Genomic DNA, 14,147 nt, shown 5'->3' on the forward strand with positions numbered 1-14,147 from the left:
ATTTATTGACATAAAGTTGAGCACCTTCTTCTTTAATGCTCACATAATTCACTCCGCACGTGAGTTGTTCTAAGTGTGAAGAGGTTTAGTAATAAAATTTATACATTCACAGCAGTGCCGAATTGAAATAGTTTACTCATTTTTTTCTGGATGTTTCGCCCCCTTGCACTAATGCGTTATGGAGAAGCTATCATGAGGGCCTACTGTCGCCACATACTTGCTCTTCACGCTACATTCCCCATATCCGGGCCCCTCATTCATGAGTGCATAGTTAATTCCCAAATTCCCCCTGTGCCCATAAGGCACTGCAGAGAAACTGCTGCTTATTGCTTCTTCAAGTTGTGTCTCCGCTGGAACGAGCCTCTGCTACAAAGGCTCGCTGCCTGATGCTCCGCCTCCTTGCAATTAGGCACAGCAGAGAACCGCCATGGGGGGTGAACAATGCTACTTTTTAGATTTTCATGTGGCCCGCCTCCAGGTTTGGCTTGCTCATATGTTAGCACATGTATGGTTGATGCCAAACTAATGTGAAATTTTAAGTGCATTAACTGGGAGAAAAAAAGTGTAACTGTATGGATGATTTTTAATTTCCCGCGATTTTGAGCATATTGTCACGTGATAGCGACAAGGCCGTAAGCAAAAAAAGAAGACAAGGCGTAATAGCACTGAGATCAACTCATAATTGGGCTGACTTGCACCCGCAAAAAAATTTAGCAACTTGGCAGTGGCGATAGCAGCAAATGTGGTCGTCAGTTGTCGAACAAAGAATACCTGTCACACCTGTCCACGCTCAATTTAAAGGCGACCAGGAAACATCTAGATAAAGTCGCTAGTTGTGACTAGCATAACTGGGAACATTGTAGAAATGCACGTGAGTGGCTGGAATCTTCGAGGGGCATCTCGGCACATCTTGCATGGCAAATAATATGGATGTGTCTCGTTGCAACGAGCATGAACAGAGTACACAATTGATATGTGTGCTACAATAACACTGGTAAGGCCACATCCCAGCGGCTGTAACGAATGCAGATTTGAATAGTATGCGGGAATATGAACAGGAACATATCAATGAGGTTCCGCTGTCTCTGGCAATGTATGGCTTCTAGCAGAGAAAACATAATAATGGATGAATTCGGTAACCTGCCTTTAAAGTTGTGCAGGACACAATCATTAAGGCGTAAGCACAAGGTAGGTCTTAAGCTCTAAGCAGTGGCTGTATTAATTTTCCACCATTTTATTATTTTGCACAAAAGAAAGAAGTGTCTCTATGGATAATACATCTAGTGCAGCGCTTGCTTTTTAGGGTGAATTTTGTCATTGTTTTACCAACAAAGAAGTGAATATCTAGAAGGTGTCTGTAGCCAGTACTGCATACTTGTAAAGTTTTTAAACTGCTATTCCAGTAGGCTTTATTTGAGAGGAATGTTACAGGACCTTGTAAATCTGTTCTGGCTAGAAAAACATTATATTGTCTGCTGCCCACCATAATAGAGTCGGTTGTACATGATGTCACGGGCACCATGATAGACCTCGAAGGAGCAAGTTGCAATGGATAGATTCCAAAAATGCACGCATTTTTCTCTGGGCTTATGGTCTCAAAAATGGTGAACATCATGATGTCGATGAAAGTCACGTGTATGCATTGTAATGGGAAGGAATATACAGGGTCTTGAATATTTGGGGGCTGGGATTTAAAAAATTCCTGTGCAAAATCTACTACCCCATTCGAGCTGAAATAACGTTCGCAAAGCATCAAAATATCGTCTACGTTATCTGATAAGTGATTCAACATCGTTGCTTGCCTAGATTTTCCGAAATCGAGGAAAAACTGCTCTCGGTGGCGTGCACAATTTTTGCAGAAGAGAGTCGAAACGCTGCTTTGACATGGTGCGTCATCTGTCGAGCAGTGAGGCAAGCTCCATCCCGGCCGTTGGCGCACTTGCCTCGCTGCCCGACAGATGACGCACCATGTCAAAATAGCTTTTCGACTCTTCTGCGAAAATTGTGCACGCCACCGAGAGCAGTTTTTTCTCGATTTCGGAAAATCTAGGCAAGTACCGATGTTGACTGACTTATCAGATAACGTAGACTATATTTTGCTACTTTGTGAACGTTCTTTCAGCTCGAAGGGGGTAGTAGATTTTGCATAGGAGTGTTTTAAATCCCAGCCCTCAAATATTCAAGTCCCTGTATTTAGAAAAGGAAATTGAAAATATGTATAGGGAGAGACAGCTAAGGAGCCAAACATTGAGGGCCCAGAATTTGAACACACTTCATCATCCTCTCTGACCACATATCAGAACCACAGTTCATCCTCTTCTTTCTTCTAGATAAGGCCTTAACAATGTGAACCAGTATGTAAACCAAGGCAGCTTGGAATATGAACTTGCTAAACCAACCATGATGTCCCCTGTGAGGACATGAAAATTGCGGAGGGGGGTAAACAATGCGCAAAAGTACTGGGCAAACTGGTCAGCTGGTTCACAGAGTGAACAAGCTTGCTAAGCCCAGTTGATGTGTTCATGGGTGAACGTGGCAGCATTCATGGCTCCCATATTTGTGTAAGCCATATTTGCATGGGGAGAATGTTTGGTATGGCCAAAAACTTTGCTCTTGTCTATTGCTATTTGGCCAGGCGATTTTATGAATTTGTATCATTCTGAAGTTCTTATTAGCCATGACTGTGCCATTGAGATTCTGCTCCGTCATCCCTGCTTGCATTCTGCCTCTCATGTTCCAGTTCACTTGTTTGTCATCAGTAGTGCTTACAAACACCGATTTACAGTGAGTTACTGTACAATATGTGAGAAAAGCAAGTGATATTTATTTATTAAACCTGTCCAGTGAGTAAACATTGTTTCAGCTGTACCATCCTGAGGTAGTATTGTTTGCCACTGAGAATAGTAAAATCGGTTTCCAGAAAATTCAGCAAAAGTGAATAGAGTCCAGCTGCCCTATTCACCCATCGTTTACACCATCCTAATTCTCTCACCTGGTGCTTCGGTGTGTGAATTTGTTGTATGTGATAACTGCTGCCTACATTGTGAGCCACTCAATTATGCAGTATCTCTAAAATCTGCATGCACACATGTGCTTGTGTATGTGTCACCCGATGTGGCCAGTGTCACCTTTGTCAGTTGAATTAGCTTGAAATTTTTCCTGCATGTCCCCTCATTGCAACACATGCAGGTGTAAAATGTTTTCGGACACCGTCACCTTGACTGGGCATGAAGGTCAGGCAACAAATGAAATGTTGAAGCTCAGCAAGCAATCCAAAAAAAGAAAACTGTATCTGCCATCTGTCAGTTGCTTTACTACCTGGCAAAGTCTAGTAACTTGATTGATTATGGGGGCATTACCAAGTTTTTTTTTTTTTTTTTTTTTTTTTTTTTTTTTTTTTTTTTTTTTTTTTTTTTTTTTTTACATGAGATATTCATTGTTTCTTCCTGCCAGATTTTGTAATTTGAATTAATGCTATTCCAGTTAGTAGTCAGCACACCTCCTGAAGTCTTCTTTTCATGTGTCTGAGCCTTATTACTACTACCATATTTTTATACAGCTAAGTGCTTTTCAATAAACATTAATACTTTGGTTATCTGAAGTGCTTTGTGTTAAAAATGTTTAGGAGTTAATGTGCGCTTATTTACAGGTTCTTGGTGAGCGTTTTGTACTCCAAGGCCAAGCTTGCAGCTGCCTGCGCAGGCATCATCTATTTTCTTACCTATGTGCCCTACATGTACATAGCAGTGAGGGAAGAAGCAGCCCACAACAACATACCTGCTTGGTTGAAAAGTCTTGCGGTGAGTTCGACCATCGTACTGTTGCCCTGACTCTACGGGTGCGCTCTCAGTACTGATTGCATGAATGTTCCTGTGCACATTGATGTTTAAAAAAAAAACAAAGAACCTTACCAGGATTTAACAAAAGTTCACTTGTTAGGCGAAGTACACAGATAGCCACGATGGGGCCTATATACAGTTGGAACGTGCAAGGCGGACAGTTTTTTTTATTTACATTACTGCGCCAATTTTAAAGTATTAGTTTAAGGCATGCATAGGTGCTTAATGAGCAAAAGCGTCAAATGAAATGTTTGTAGTTTATGCATGTGTTGCACATTTCAAGTGGGATGTTTTCAAATGACTGAAAACTTGCTAGAAGTGCTTCATAAGTACATGATTGCAGCAGTGTGAATCATTTGGAATAGTGGCCAGAAATTTCAGATAAAGCTTATTTGGTTGCTTTGCTTAATAATTAGGCGTGGTATGTTTTTTGTTGTAATAATTTGCACTGACAGGTCGTGACATTAATATGTATTTAGAATATTCGCTTCAATTAAGCAGAGAATATGGCCTTTGCTTCTTATCTTTTGGCTTGATGATTGTGTTTCAGAGTGGAACAGTGGAATACAACCAGCATACTACTGAGCTTTTTGCTGTGCAAAAAATACCATATTTGCATGTACATAACGTGACCACAAATATAACAAGAGAAGGGAGTTTGAGACCTCATGGAAAAGAAAAAAAGATATTACGATTATAATGCGATCATAGCTTATTCATTTCAAGCTAACCACTGCCGAGGAACCGAGGGCCTGGGAAAAAATAGTGCCAGTTTGCAGAAATACCGGAGCAACAGAAACGTCGGTATTATTTGAGAGGCAATACTTCAGAAAGTCATGCGACATCATGACATCATCAACCGCAGAAAAGCCTTCGATGCACTAATGCACATACTAGTCCTCCACGCCGTAGCAGCCATCGTCATCGCTTCACCACCACAGCTACATCTACGAGTTTCATGCTACCCGGTCCTCTTATCGTGCGCCTTTCTTTTCATTCCCTCCTCTACTCAACTTTTTCAGTGCCCACTCTTTCTCAATGGCATGCACTGGCTTTCCGCTTCATGGTTTCCCTTTAACCGTGCATACCTCGCAGCCATGAGGTATATTCCTGACAGTTCACGAGCCTGATGGTGAAGGCCACTGTAGCTGTCTTGAGGTCTAGTGAGGAAAAAGTTTGGACTATATTCGTACCTTAGTTCCGAATGTAACACAAAATGCATTGTGAAACTGATGAACTGAGAAAAAAAAAAACGACTGTGAGGACATCCAAACTCTGCCTTTGAAGGTATGACTGAATTGAGGTAATGGCTTCCGTCTGTAGGTCCTTTTGTGGGTCCTTATTCACGTACATGCCCTTTGCTACTAGCTTTAATCAAAAACACCTTAACTTGTGCCTCTAGTATTCCACACATACTCATTAGCATGTAGTCGTAAGCTACCCAGTTATGTGAAAGACCACCCAACATGGATACCTATAAAGCCCCGCTTTGCACAAGCCATGCTGCATGGCCTCGAATGGCATCTCTTACTCCTCATCCAAGAGTCTTAGAAGGTTGTTTTTATCTCACCATCCGGTTTCAAAGGAAAATAGGAGTTGGCACCGCTCGCCATATCATGTAGTCTTGTGACGTCAGACAATCTGCCGACCAGTCAGTGCCTATTCATGTCCTCTGCCAAATGACCCCCTCTGGAACCGTGCCTGGGATTTTTCACTCACAATGCTGACAGTGCCAGATTTTCTGAAGAAAGGGGCATTTCGCGCTATAATATTAAAAGTACGCATTATGTTCATGCGAATACGGTAACACATTTTGAAGTAGTCTGTGATGCTTGAGATTTATTTGCAGTCGCAGAACTCACCTTTGCTCTTTGTATGTGTGTGTGTGCCTGTGTGCATGCATGTGCATGCACGCGTGCTTGCTAGTTACAATTCAACCAGAAAAAGGTAGATTTATCTGAAACAGTGCAAACATACTTCATCCACTGATAAATAAAGTTTAATTTTGTAATTTACTTATTTTATGTAATTTTTTCACATACTGCGGCCTCAATTGAGGCTATGTTAGAGGAGAATATAGTAACAATCAGCAACAGTGGAGATGCTATGAAAGCAGCAGATCAGATGTTTGGGTGAGTTCACGAAGATTCATGTTCAGAAACTGCGCACACTTAGACTTGACTCAAAGCACAAGAAGGGATACACGAAAGTGCATCCCTTGCATGAAGAAGGTCCATGAAAGTGTAAAAATGGAGGCAAGTCGCATGACGAAGGCGGGTTTTCCTATGAAACTAGTGGCTTCGGTGGCTGAGACCCTGATAAAAAGGATAAAAACTGGTGAAAAAAAGAAGGCGACGGTTGAGCGAAAACGGGCTAGATGCGTTGCACTGCCCTACGTTCACCAGCTCACGCACCGCCTAAAAAAAGGTGGCAGGGAAATGCGACGTCAAAGTCGCGCTTACAGCATTGAACAAGCTCGGCAAACTCTGCAAGTTTGTGAATGATGCCACCAATAAAAATGTGCCCTGCCCCAGTAAACATAAAAACCCGTATATGGCCTGCAAGGCCAACGTTGTATACAGGATCCTATTATCATGCGGGAAATCTTACATCGGAAACTGGCCGCTGCATTAACATCAGGTTCATGGAGCACAAGGGTCTTGTAGACGCAGTATCAGGATCGGGACACTTGGCTACGCATTGCAAATGGTGCAAACACGACGAAAACAATTGCTCCCTCATGTATGAGCTGATGCGTGTCATATCTGTAAACGCGGATCAAAAAGAGCGCGAGATACTTGAAGTCTTCCTTATACACATGGAAAGGCAGTCATGCATACGCAAGCGTAACGCTGTTTTGACAAAAAAGGAAGTGAAGTTTTTGGAGAGGAGGGTGCCGTCGCACATGCAGTTTAGCCATTGACACTTATGAAGCACGAGTGTGTTTGCCTATATAAATTCGTGATTACTGTCAATAAACTCAGTTGATGTCTAGCATTTGTGGTGTCTGTGTTCTCCATTCGTCCCTTTCTAAAGCGCTAGAACTATGCCTGTTAAATCTGAACAACAACTCGCCCAACTTTCTGCATTATAATTTTAAGTAGTTGCTAAATGACTTGAATTGTAGAGTGTTGCTCAATGAGTAAAGGAACTTTAAATTTTCAGTATGACAATGCAAGGAAATTGAAATGAATCCCAGATCAGACAGCTGAGAAGGAAGAGAAAAGTCATATTGATGAAGTACTGGTGAAAACATTTTTAACATCCATAATTTAATGGGGATTCCAAATAATGTAGCCATAGCTTAGGATTGGGAGGTGGAGGGTTCTGTATCTAACCAACTTGGTATCTAGTGAAGCAATGCACAAAGTGTTGTGCAAGTATCTGAGCCAGTGGGAGGCTTTTTATGAAGCATGTATTAACGACATATTGCCTTTCACAATTGAATAAATATAATATATAATATTATATAAAATGTAATATATATTATTATAATATATAACATTTTTAGGGAGTCATATTGGGGGGGGGGGGGGGGGGGCTTTTTTTTGTCAACACTTGGAGAAGTTATTATTGTTTGACGAAGGTGTTGCTCACTTTTATTCTTTGCAGTCTCTACTTTCCACAACTGCTTTTGGCTTGGGTGCCAAATATTTTGCCTTCTATGAGGAAGTTGGAGTTGGAGTGCAGTGGGCTAACATAGGCATTTCACCGCTTGAAGATGATACATTCAGCCTGGCTCACGTGGCTCTTATGATGCTGATTGATGCTTTCATCTATTCCCTGCTTGTCTGGTACATTGAAAACGTGCACCCAGGTTAGAGGCTCCTCTTTGTTACCTGCAAAAGTGAAGAAAGTTAGGCAAAGCTTGTCTGTAGCCCTGAGGCTGCTTTGAGGTCTAGTGGATGATTCCGGTGCATGCTGGTTCTGTTGTCAAATACATTCTTGTTCTAGCTTACTGACATAAGCCATGCACTGCTTGTATTGTTGTGCTCTCGCAGGCAGGCTCAGTATTTTGGAGAGAGCTTAGTAGCAATTCTGTTATCTTCTCTGCTATACTCCCATTTACCTCACCTAACTGATATAGTTCCATAACATGAAAGGGTGCTAATTCAGTTAAGCATGTCTAAAATTTCAATTCATTGCAAATTCTGATTACTGCTCCACATTTTCCTGTAGGCTCATATGGCCTTCCAAGGCCATGGTATTTCCCATTAACACACAGCTACTGGTTTGGTGGGGGTCGACATGACCTTGAGTATGGGCCCTTGCGGTCATTTTGGCAGAAGCTGCTTCGGAAACATGTGACCCATTTGTCTGCGACTGAAGAAGAGCAAGCTTGCGCAATAGAAGGTCGAGCAGGTACTGTTTTTATGGCATTTTAAGTGTTCTGAAATAGACTGTTTTGATCAGGCCTCAAAGACAGCTTGCAGCGTGGCTGTAAGTAGCCATATGTCTCCAAGGCACAGTGAACACAAAGGGCTTATTAAAGAGACAGTCTACTGACTTCTCTAACAATATTTTTCTTGCATCAATCAAAAGCTCCTAATCCTGTGCATACGCTGAGAAACTCAGCAGTACAATTCAAAAATTTGTTTTTTCATATGGTAGCATCGTTTTTTGAATGGTATATGGCATCAGCAATTCCTGATGTTGGGGACATGGTATGTGTGTGTGTGTGTATATATATATATATATATATATATATATATATATATATATATATTATTATTATTATATATATATATATATCTGGGTGGTGTGCAGTGGCTGTATTGAGCTGGACATTAATCAAGATGTACAGATTTTGTTAAAACTAATTGACAAAGCTAAGATAGCTTTAAAAAGGTATAAATAAAATAGGTGACACCTACCTCACATGCCAACAACCATTTTTGCCTGTAGCTACGTTGTTGATTTCAATGCCGCTACAAGCACAGTGGCGCCGTTGGTTGTGTGATTTATTGGAGTGTACGAATGTGTATTGAATTTTTGAATGTGAATATGGGAAAGAAATGCCTTCAAATATCGAATATCTGATCCGTAAAAAAGAAAAAAAAAAGAAAAGAAGAGACTGAAAATTAAAAAATAGCAAACATTTTTTGTCATCTCGTTTATTTCAGAATTCACGTTATATTTGCAAATAAAATTAAACTCTAATTGTGCAATAATTTAATTTTAAACATACCCTGCTTTGGAATCCAGTATAGATTTTATGCAGGATTTCGCATAGCGGTTTTTTGTGCAAGAAGGGCCTGCATGAAACCGGTTGGAGTGACAATGTCACATCACTGCTGAATACAGTAAATGCTCATTAATTTGACCTTGAAGTGATCAGAAAAAATTTCTGAATATACGGAAAGCTCGAATTATCGAATGGGCCTAAAAATTGCCAGAAACCATTTGCGCCCTTGTAATATTATCTGATGAACACCTATATGATGGGTGTCTGCATTTTAGATGAAACTGAAGTAAGAATGACGTTGCTTTTTTTTCTGGTTTGGTCAATTGCTTCGCTTTGCCCACACTGTCAGGAAGGCCCTCTTCACAGCACAACCTCGTGCATTTTGAGGATGCTTCACTGCATAGTCCACGTGGTCTGGCATTGCAGTGAATTGCGAGTGTGGTGAAATGCGGTGAATTAGAAAATGTTCAGCTTATTCGGTAATTTTCTAATACTTGAAAAGTTTCGAATATCGTTTTTTTTTTTCCGATGTGAATATGAAAATTTCGAATATTTGCACACTCCTAGTGATTTCTTCTTTAAAATCATTTTAGAAATGAATCAGTAACAATATTAAACTTTAGAAATAACTGTAATGCATTCAAGGAAAGTAGAGTAGGCTGTCTTAAGTTGATGTTTGAAAAATAATTGTCTTTATGATACTATGGCATAGTCATGAAAGGAGTATTCGCTTGAAATGCTCCAGGCGGCTACCACTTAGCCGCGACTTGAGGATACAGCATGGCGCTACCATCCACTCAGACATGACTTTCTTGACCAATTTAAAACATTAATTTCTGCCTAAACCGGGAGCTCTGCCTTTGTTACTGCAGCCAAATGATGAAAACTAGCAGAAATGCCAGTATTTTTATACTCGCCTCTGGCAGTAGACTGTCCCTTTAAGCCACAAATTTGACATTAAAGCTGTCTTGAGCAAGTTGAAATCTCTCTTCAAGTCTAGCATAACTGCTTTGCTGCGAGGACTGATGATCTGGCTAGCATTTATTGGTGCAAATTCAAATGTATGATTATGTAATGGTCTTTTATGTGATCAAAATGCTGAATTATGTTTTTGGTTTCAGCTGACAATGGCTTTTTTGAGCCAGACCCATCTGAGCTACCACTTGGTGTCTGCATTGACAACCTTGTGAAGGTAAACATTGGTTCAGTTAGGTTGAAATTTTGACTAAAAGGGTTGAAACTTTTGGCTGCAGTTTTGAGCATTTTGTGTATTCTTCAAACCATTGTATAGCAATTTAAAAAAGCTTTGCTGTATTGACCACTATTCATATTGAAGGTGTGCAGATTTAATTTATGCAAAGCTGGGCCTCATCAATTAATTCATTTTTGTATTGTAAGTGAGTGGTTTTCATTTCTTTTTATGAAAAAGGGAAAAGCTTTAATGGGAATTCACCTTTGTGTAAAGTAAACTTTGTAACATTTCAGTAGTATTTATGTGATGCTTCAGTGCATATAAATACTGTTAATTATTTATATTTCTAGTTGCTGTTACACAGACATTTTGCTAGCGGTAAATGAGCTTTCATCAAGCATTGTTCTTTGTTTTTCTTTTTCCAGATCTACAAAGATGGCAAGAAACTTGCTGTGAACAAGCTCAGCTTAAATTTGTATGAGGGACAAATAACTTCCTTTCTGGGGCACAATGGTGCTGGAAAAACAACAACAATGTAACTACCCTTCTGTATGGTGTGCTCAAAACAGATTGGGAAGATTTTAAATTCCTTGTATTTTTTTAGTTTGTAAAAGTGATGTAAAAGTTTTGTTCTGCTGCAGTATTTTGGCAAACTGAACACTTACTTCTTGGATCATCTGTTAATTATCACTCTTGGCAATCAGACCAGCAGGTCCCCGAAAAATAGATTGTAATATTTCCAATGATTATGTATTGTTGCCACTGGGTGACAAAATATATTTTTTCTTCAATATTTTCTGAAAGTTATACCATGACTAAAAAAAATTATAAGGAAAATTGCAGTACTCCTGAATGCGAAATTTGAGCGCAGCTATTTAAGCTTTTTTGTAATACAGTTAAACCTGGTTATAACGAAACTGTAAAATGTCTGTGATTTTTCGTTACATCAAGGTTTTCGTTATATGCAGTTTTCGCGTGGATATCCAAAAGGACAATGTAAAATGAAAATCCGGTTAAGAATTGATTGTAAGGGAAACCACTTTGAAAGTATTACCAGTAAATCAGAATTATTCGAATATATAGAAGTGGTGAAATGTCCGCCACGGCTTGCACGACGCGCTACGAGGGACCGGGGGAAGTGGGATGGAGGAGGAATCAGATTGAGGGAGAGCGCGTGCGTTGGCGTTGCGGCCGCCGTGCGTGCGCTCGCACCGTTGCCCCTGGAAACCGACTCGGCCTCACGTTGCCGGCGCGCTCCGCTGTTCCCGCTACCAACACGCAGGATCCCGCGAGCAACCGCTTGGCAGCGATGGACTCACACTGCTCACTCCGTGTGCTTTTTTATTTTTTGCTGCTTTTAAGCATGAAATTTTGTAGCGCCACATCTGAAAGCCAAAGCAACGGAATCTGCCATTGAGATGCATCGTCGGCACTGAAACCAGGCGCGTTGTATCAACTGCAGTTGCTCGTTACTATAGTAGACATTCCCTTTCACTCCAGTTCGTGTTTTATCGTCCTGAAACTTGCGGGGGTCCTGCCAAATTTCCAGTGATTCAGGACTAGCTAAGAGACAGTTGGCGCCTTGTGTTTATTATATCCAGGTCAACCGCCGTGACATGTTCGTTACATGGAGTTTTTAAATGCATAAACTTCAATGGGGACAGGGTTAGGGAATTGAAAAACTTCGTAATGTCAAGGAATTCGCTACATGGAGGTTCGTTACGTAGAGGTTTAACTAAGGCAAAGAATTAGAGAGATGCTATACATGTGAAGCTGCAAAGCACTCTTTCTATTTTTTCTCATGAACCAAAGAGAATTTCTCAAAAGAAGAGGAAGAATAGCTACGAGTGAGCGATGCAAACTCATGGCTGTTTTCTCTCTTCTTCTGAGGAATTCTCTTTGGCTCGTGACTCTCTTTTGCTTGGTTACATCGGCAATGGTGTGTTTCCACTTAAGATCAAACAAAGCATCGTCAGTTGACCTTCTATATTTATTTAAAAATTTCATATATTGTTACCTGATGACTGTACAGAAGAGGTCTGCATTTGGTTTTGCTGCCAAACATTTTTTTCGAGGCACAGGGAATTACGATGAAGAGGTGGAGTGCCACGCTTATCTTATTTGCTGTTTTGGCCAACTTTGGTTATGAATTACACAAAATACATTAGAATGAGAGGAAGAAGATGGATAACATGGTATTAAAGAGCACTAAACAAGGGTAGAGGGGCGAAGCCTCAGTTAACAGTTCAAGCCAGCGTTTTGACAAGTGGACTTGACGAATTGTCGAAATGTTGGCTTGACCTGCAAACTCAGGCTTCCCGCCTCTACCCTTGTTCAGTGTGTAGTAATCCCGATCGCCATCAGCTCTTTTACAAGTGCTCTTTTATATGAAATACATGAATGTTATGTCGCTAAATATGTCTGATTAAATATACGCATGTTTTATTTCTATTCAGTTAACTTTTGCTTTTTTGGGTAGTTTAGATGCTTTTATAAAATTTCTCAAACTCGGCCCAGGAAACGAAACTTTACATAGTTTGCAGGCCTTTATCTCAAAAAAGGTTTATGGTAGAGCAACAATAATTCCACACTATGTTTTTAGTATACTTGTCGATCAAACTGCTAAATCTCATATTTATATAACGTTTCAATACAGAGACAAGGCCACGCTAATTTCAAGCAAGCAGCGAACAGTGAAACTTTGAAAAAAAATTAAAGAAAAAAAAACATTTTTGATATTATTTAAACTTTGCTCACCTATTCTCCTCTACTTTAGCTTTCAAAAGCATTAAAAACGTTGCATAATTTTGTTACAGAAGTACAGTCGAACCCAGTTATATCGAACCCGGATATATCGAATTTTGGTTATATCGAACTCGCGGAATAGCCCCATGAAAATTCTATGTAAAAGTATAGGAAAGCCGTGTCATATATCGAACTCAATTTCACCGGTCGTTCGATATATCGAACTCCGCACCACGCACTGGAAAGTGGGCCTTCCCCAAAAACGATCACATCACCCTTGGCCGTTTACCACGTGACGTTTTCAAGTCACGCAGGGAAGGAATTAGGGGACAGTTCGGCGACGGCTGCTCTGGGCAGCGCCGTGCCCATTCCCCAAAGGCGCGCGCATCTGCAGTTATCGTTTCCCGCGCGCCAGCACATGACGTTTGCAAGCCATGTGCGTGGGTGTGCCCATTCTTTTGCCGAGCTATCTCTCTCCTTCAGCACGCGCTACGCATGCGCCAAGCCAGCTCAGACCATTTTCAGACAGAAGTCGGACGCTTTAGGGTGTGTTGCGAACCCTCTGTGCGCGGCGGCTGACGTGGCTCTCTCTCTCTCTCTCTTTTTTTTTTTTTGCGAGAGTCATTCATTTTTATCGGTGTGCTGTACGCGCGGCGTAGCGTAAGACATGGCGGCTGCAGACGTTAAAAAGCGGCAGTGCTTTTTTTTTTTTGGCGGGAGTCATTTATTCTTGCATGTATGAATCAACGAAACCACACGGTGAGCTGCTGCGATCATGATGCCCGCTTCCGCTCCAAGCGCGGCGTGATAAATCGAACCAGGCTTGTGCAATCAAGCCATCACGGGCACTCTGCCAAGTTCGCTCCCCGTCACCGCAGGAGCTATCAAAAGATAAACACTCCGCGACGTTATCGCTGCGCAGCATCTTGGCATGCTGCCAAGAAATGAGCTGTGGATGAGAGGACCGAAACGGAGTGCCGCATGCCATCGACATGCAAGCGAAAACGCTCACGATTTCTGATTTCTGCCGCGGCGACACAGAAACCTTGTTTTGAGCTGCCGCGGTGGCTCGAGCGGCGAGAGGGACGCAGTTTCAAGTTTGAAAATTTTCGCCCTGTCGCTGCCGCATCGTCGCTGAGATCGCTCAATCGCTTGCATGTGAGCGAGCTGGCCTTAACGCTTTTTT

At 41.2% G+C, this 14,147-nt stretch overlaps 1 protein-coding gene across 1 annotated transcript in view; it reads left to right on the forward strand.

The window, feature by feature from the left end:
* Positions 1–14,147, forward strand: part of LOC146204704 (ATP-binding cassette sub-family A member 2-like) — a 170,913-nt gene that overhangs the window by 60,265 nt on the left and 96,501 nt on the right. The window contains exons 19-23 of the mRNA XM_084589421.1: positions 3,650–3,800; positions 7,452–7,656; positions 8,019–8,201; positions 10,146–10,216; positions 10,642–10,751. Of these exons, the coding sequence (XP_084445547.1) occupies positions 3,650–3,800; positions 7,452–7,656; positions 8,019–8,201; positions 10,146–10,216; positions 10,642–10,751 (720 nt within the window). The remainder of the gene's footprint in view (positions 1–3,649; positions 3,801–7,451; positions 7,657–8,018; positions 8,202–10,145; positions 10,217–10,641; positions 10,752–14,147) is intronic.

This window comes from Amblyomma maculatum, chromosome 1 (genome assembly GCF_055883805.1).
Source record: "Amblyomma maculatum isolate TAMU_Amacu chromosome 1, ASM5588380v1, whole genome shotgun sequence".
Classification (NCBI taxonomy): domain Eukaryota; kingdom Metazoa; phylum Arthropoda; class Arachnida; order Ixodida; family Ixodidae; genus Amblyomma; species Amblyomma maculatum.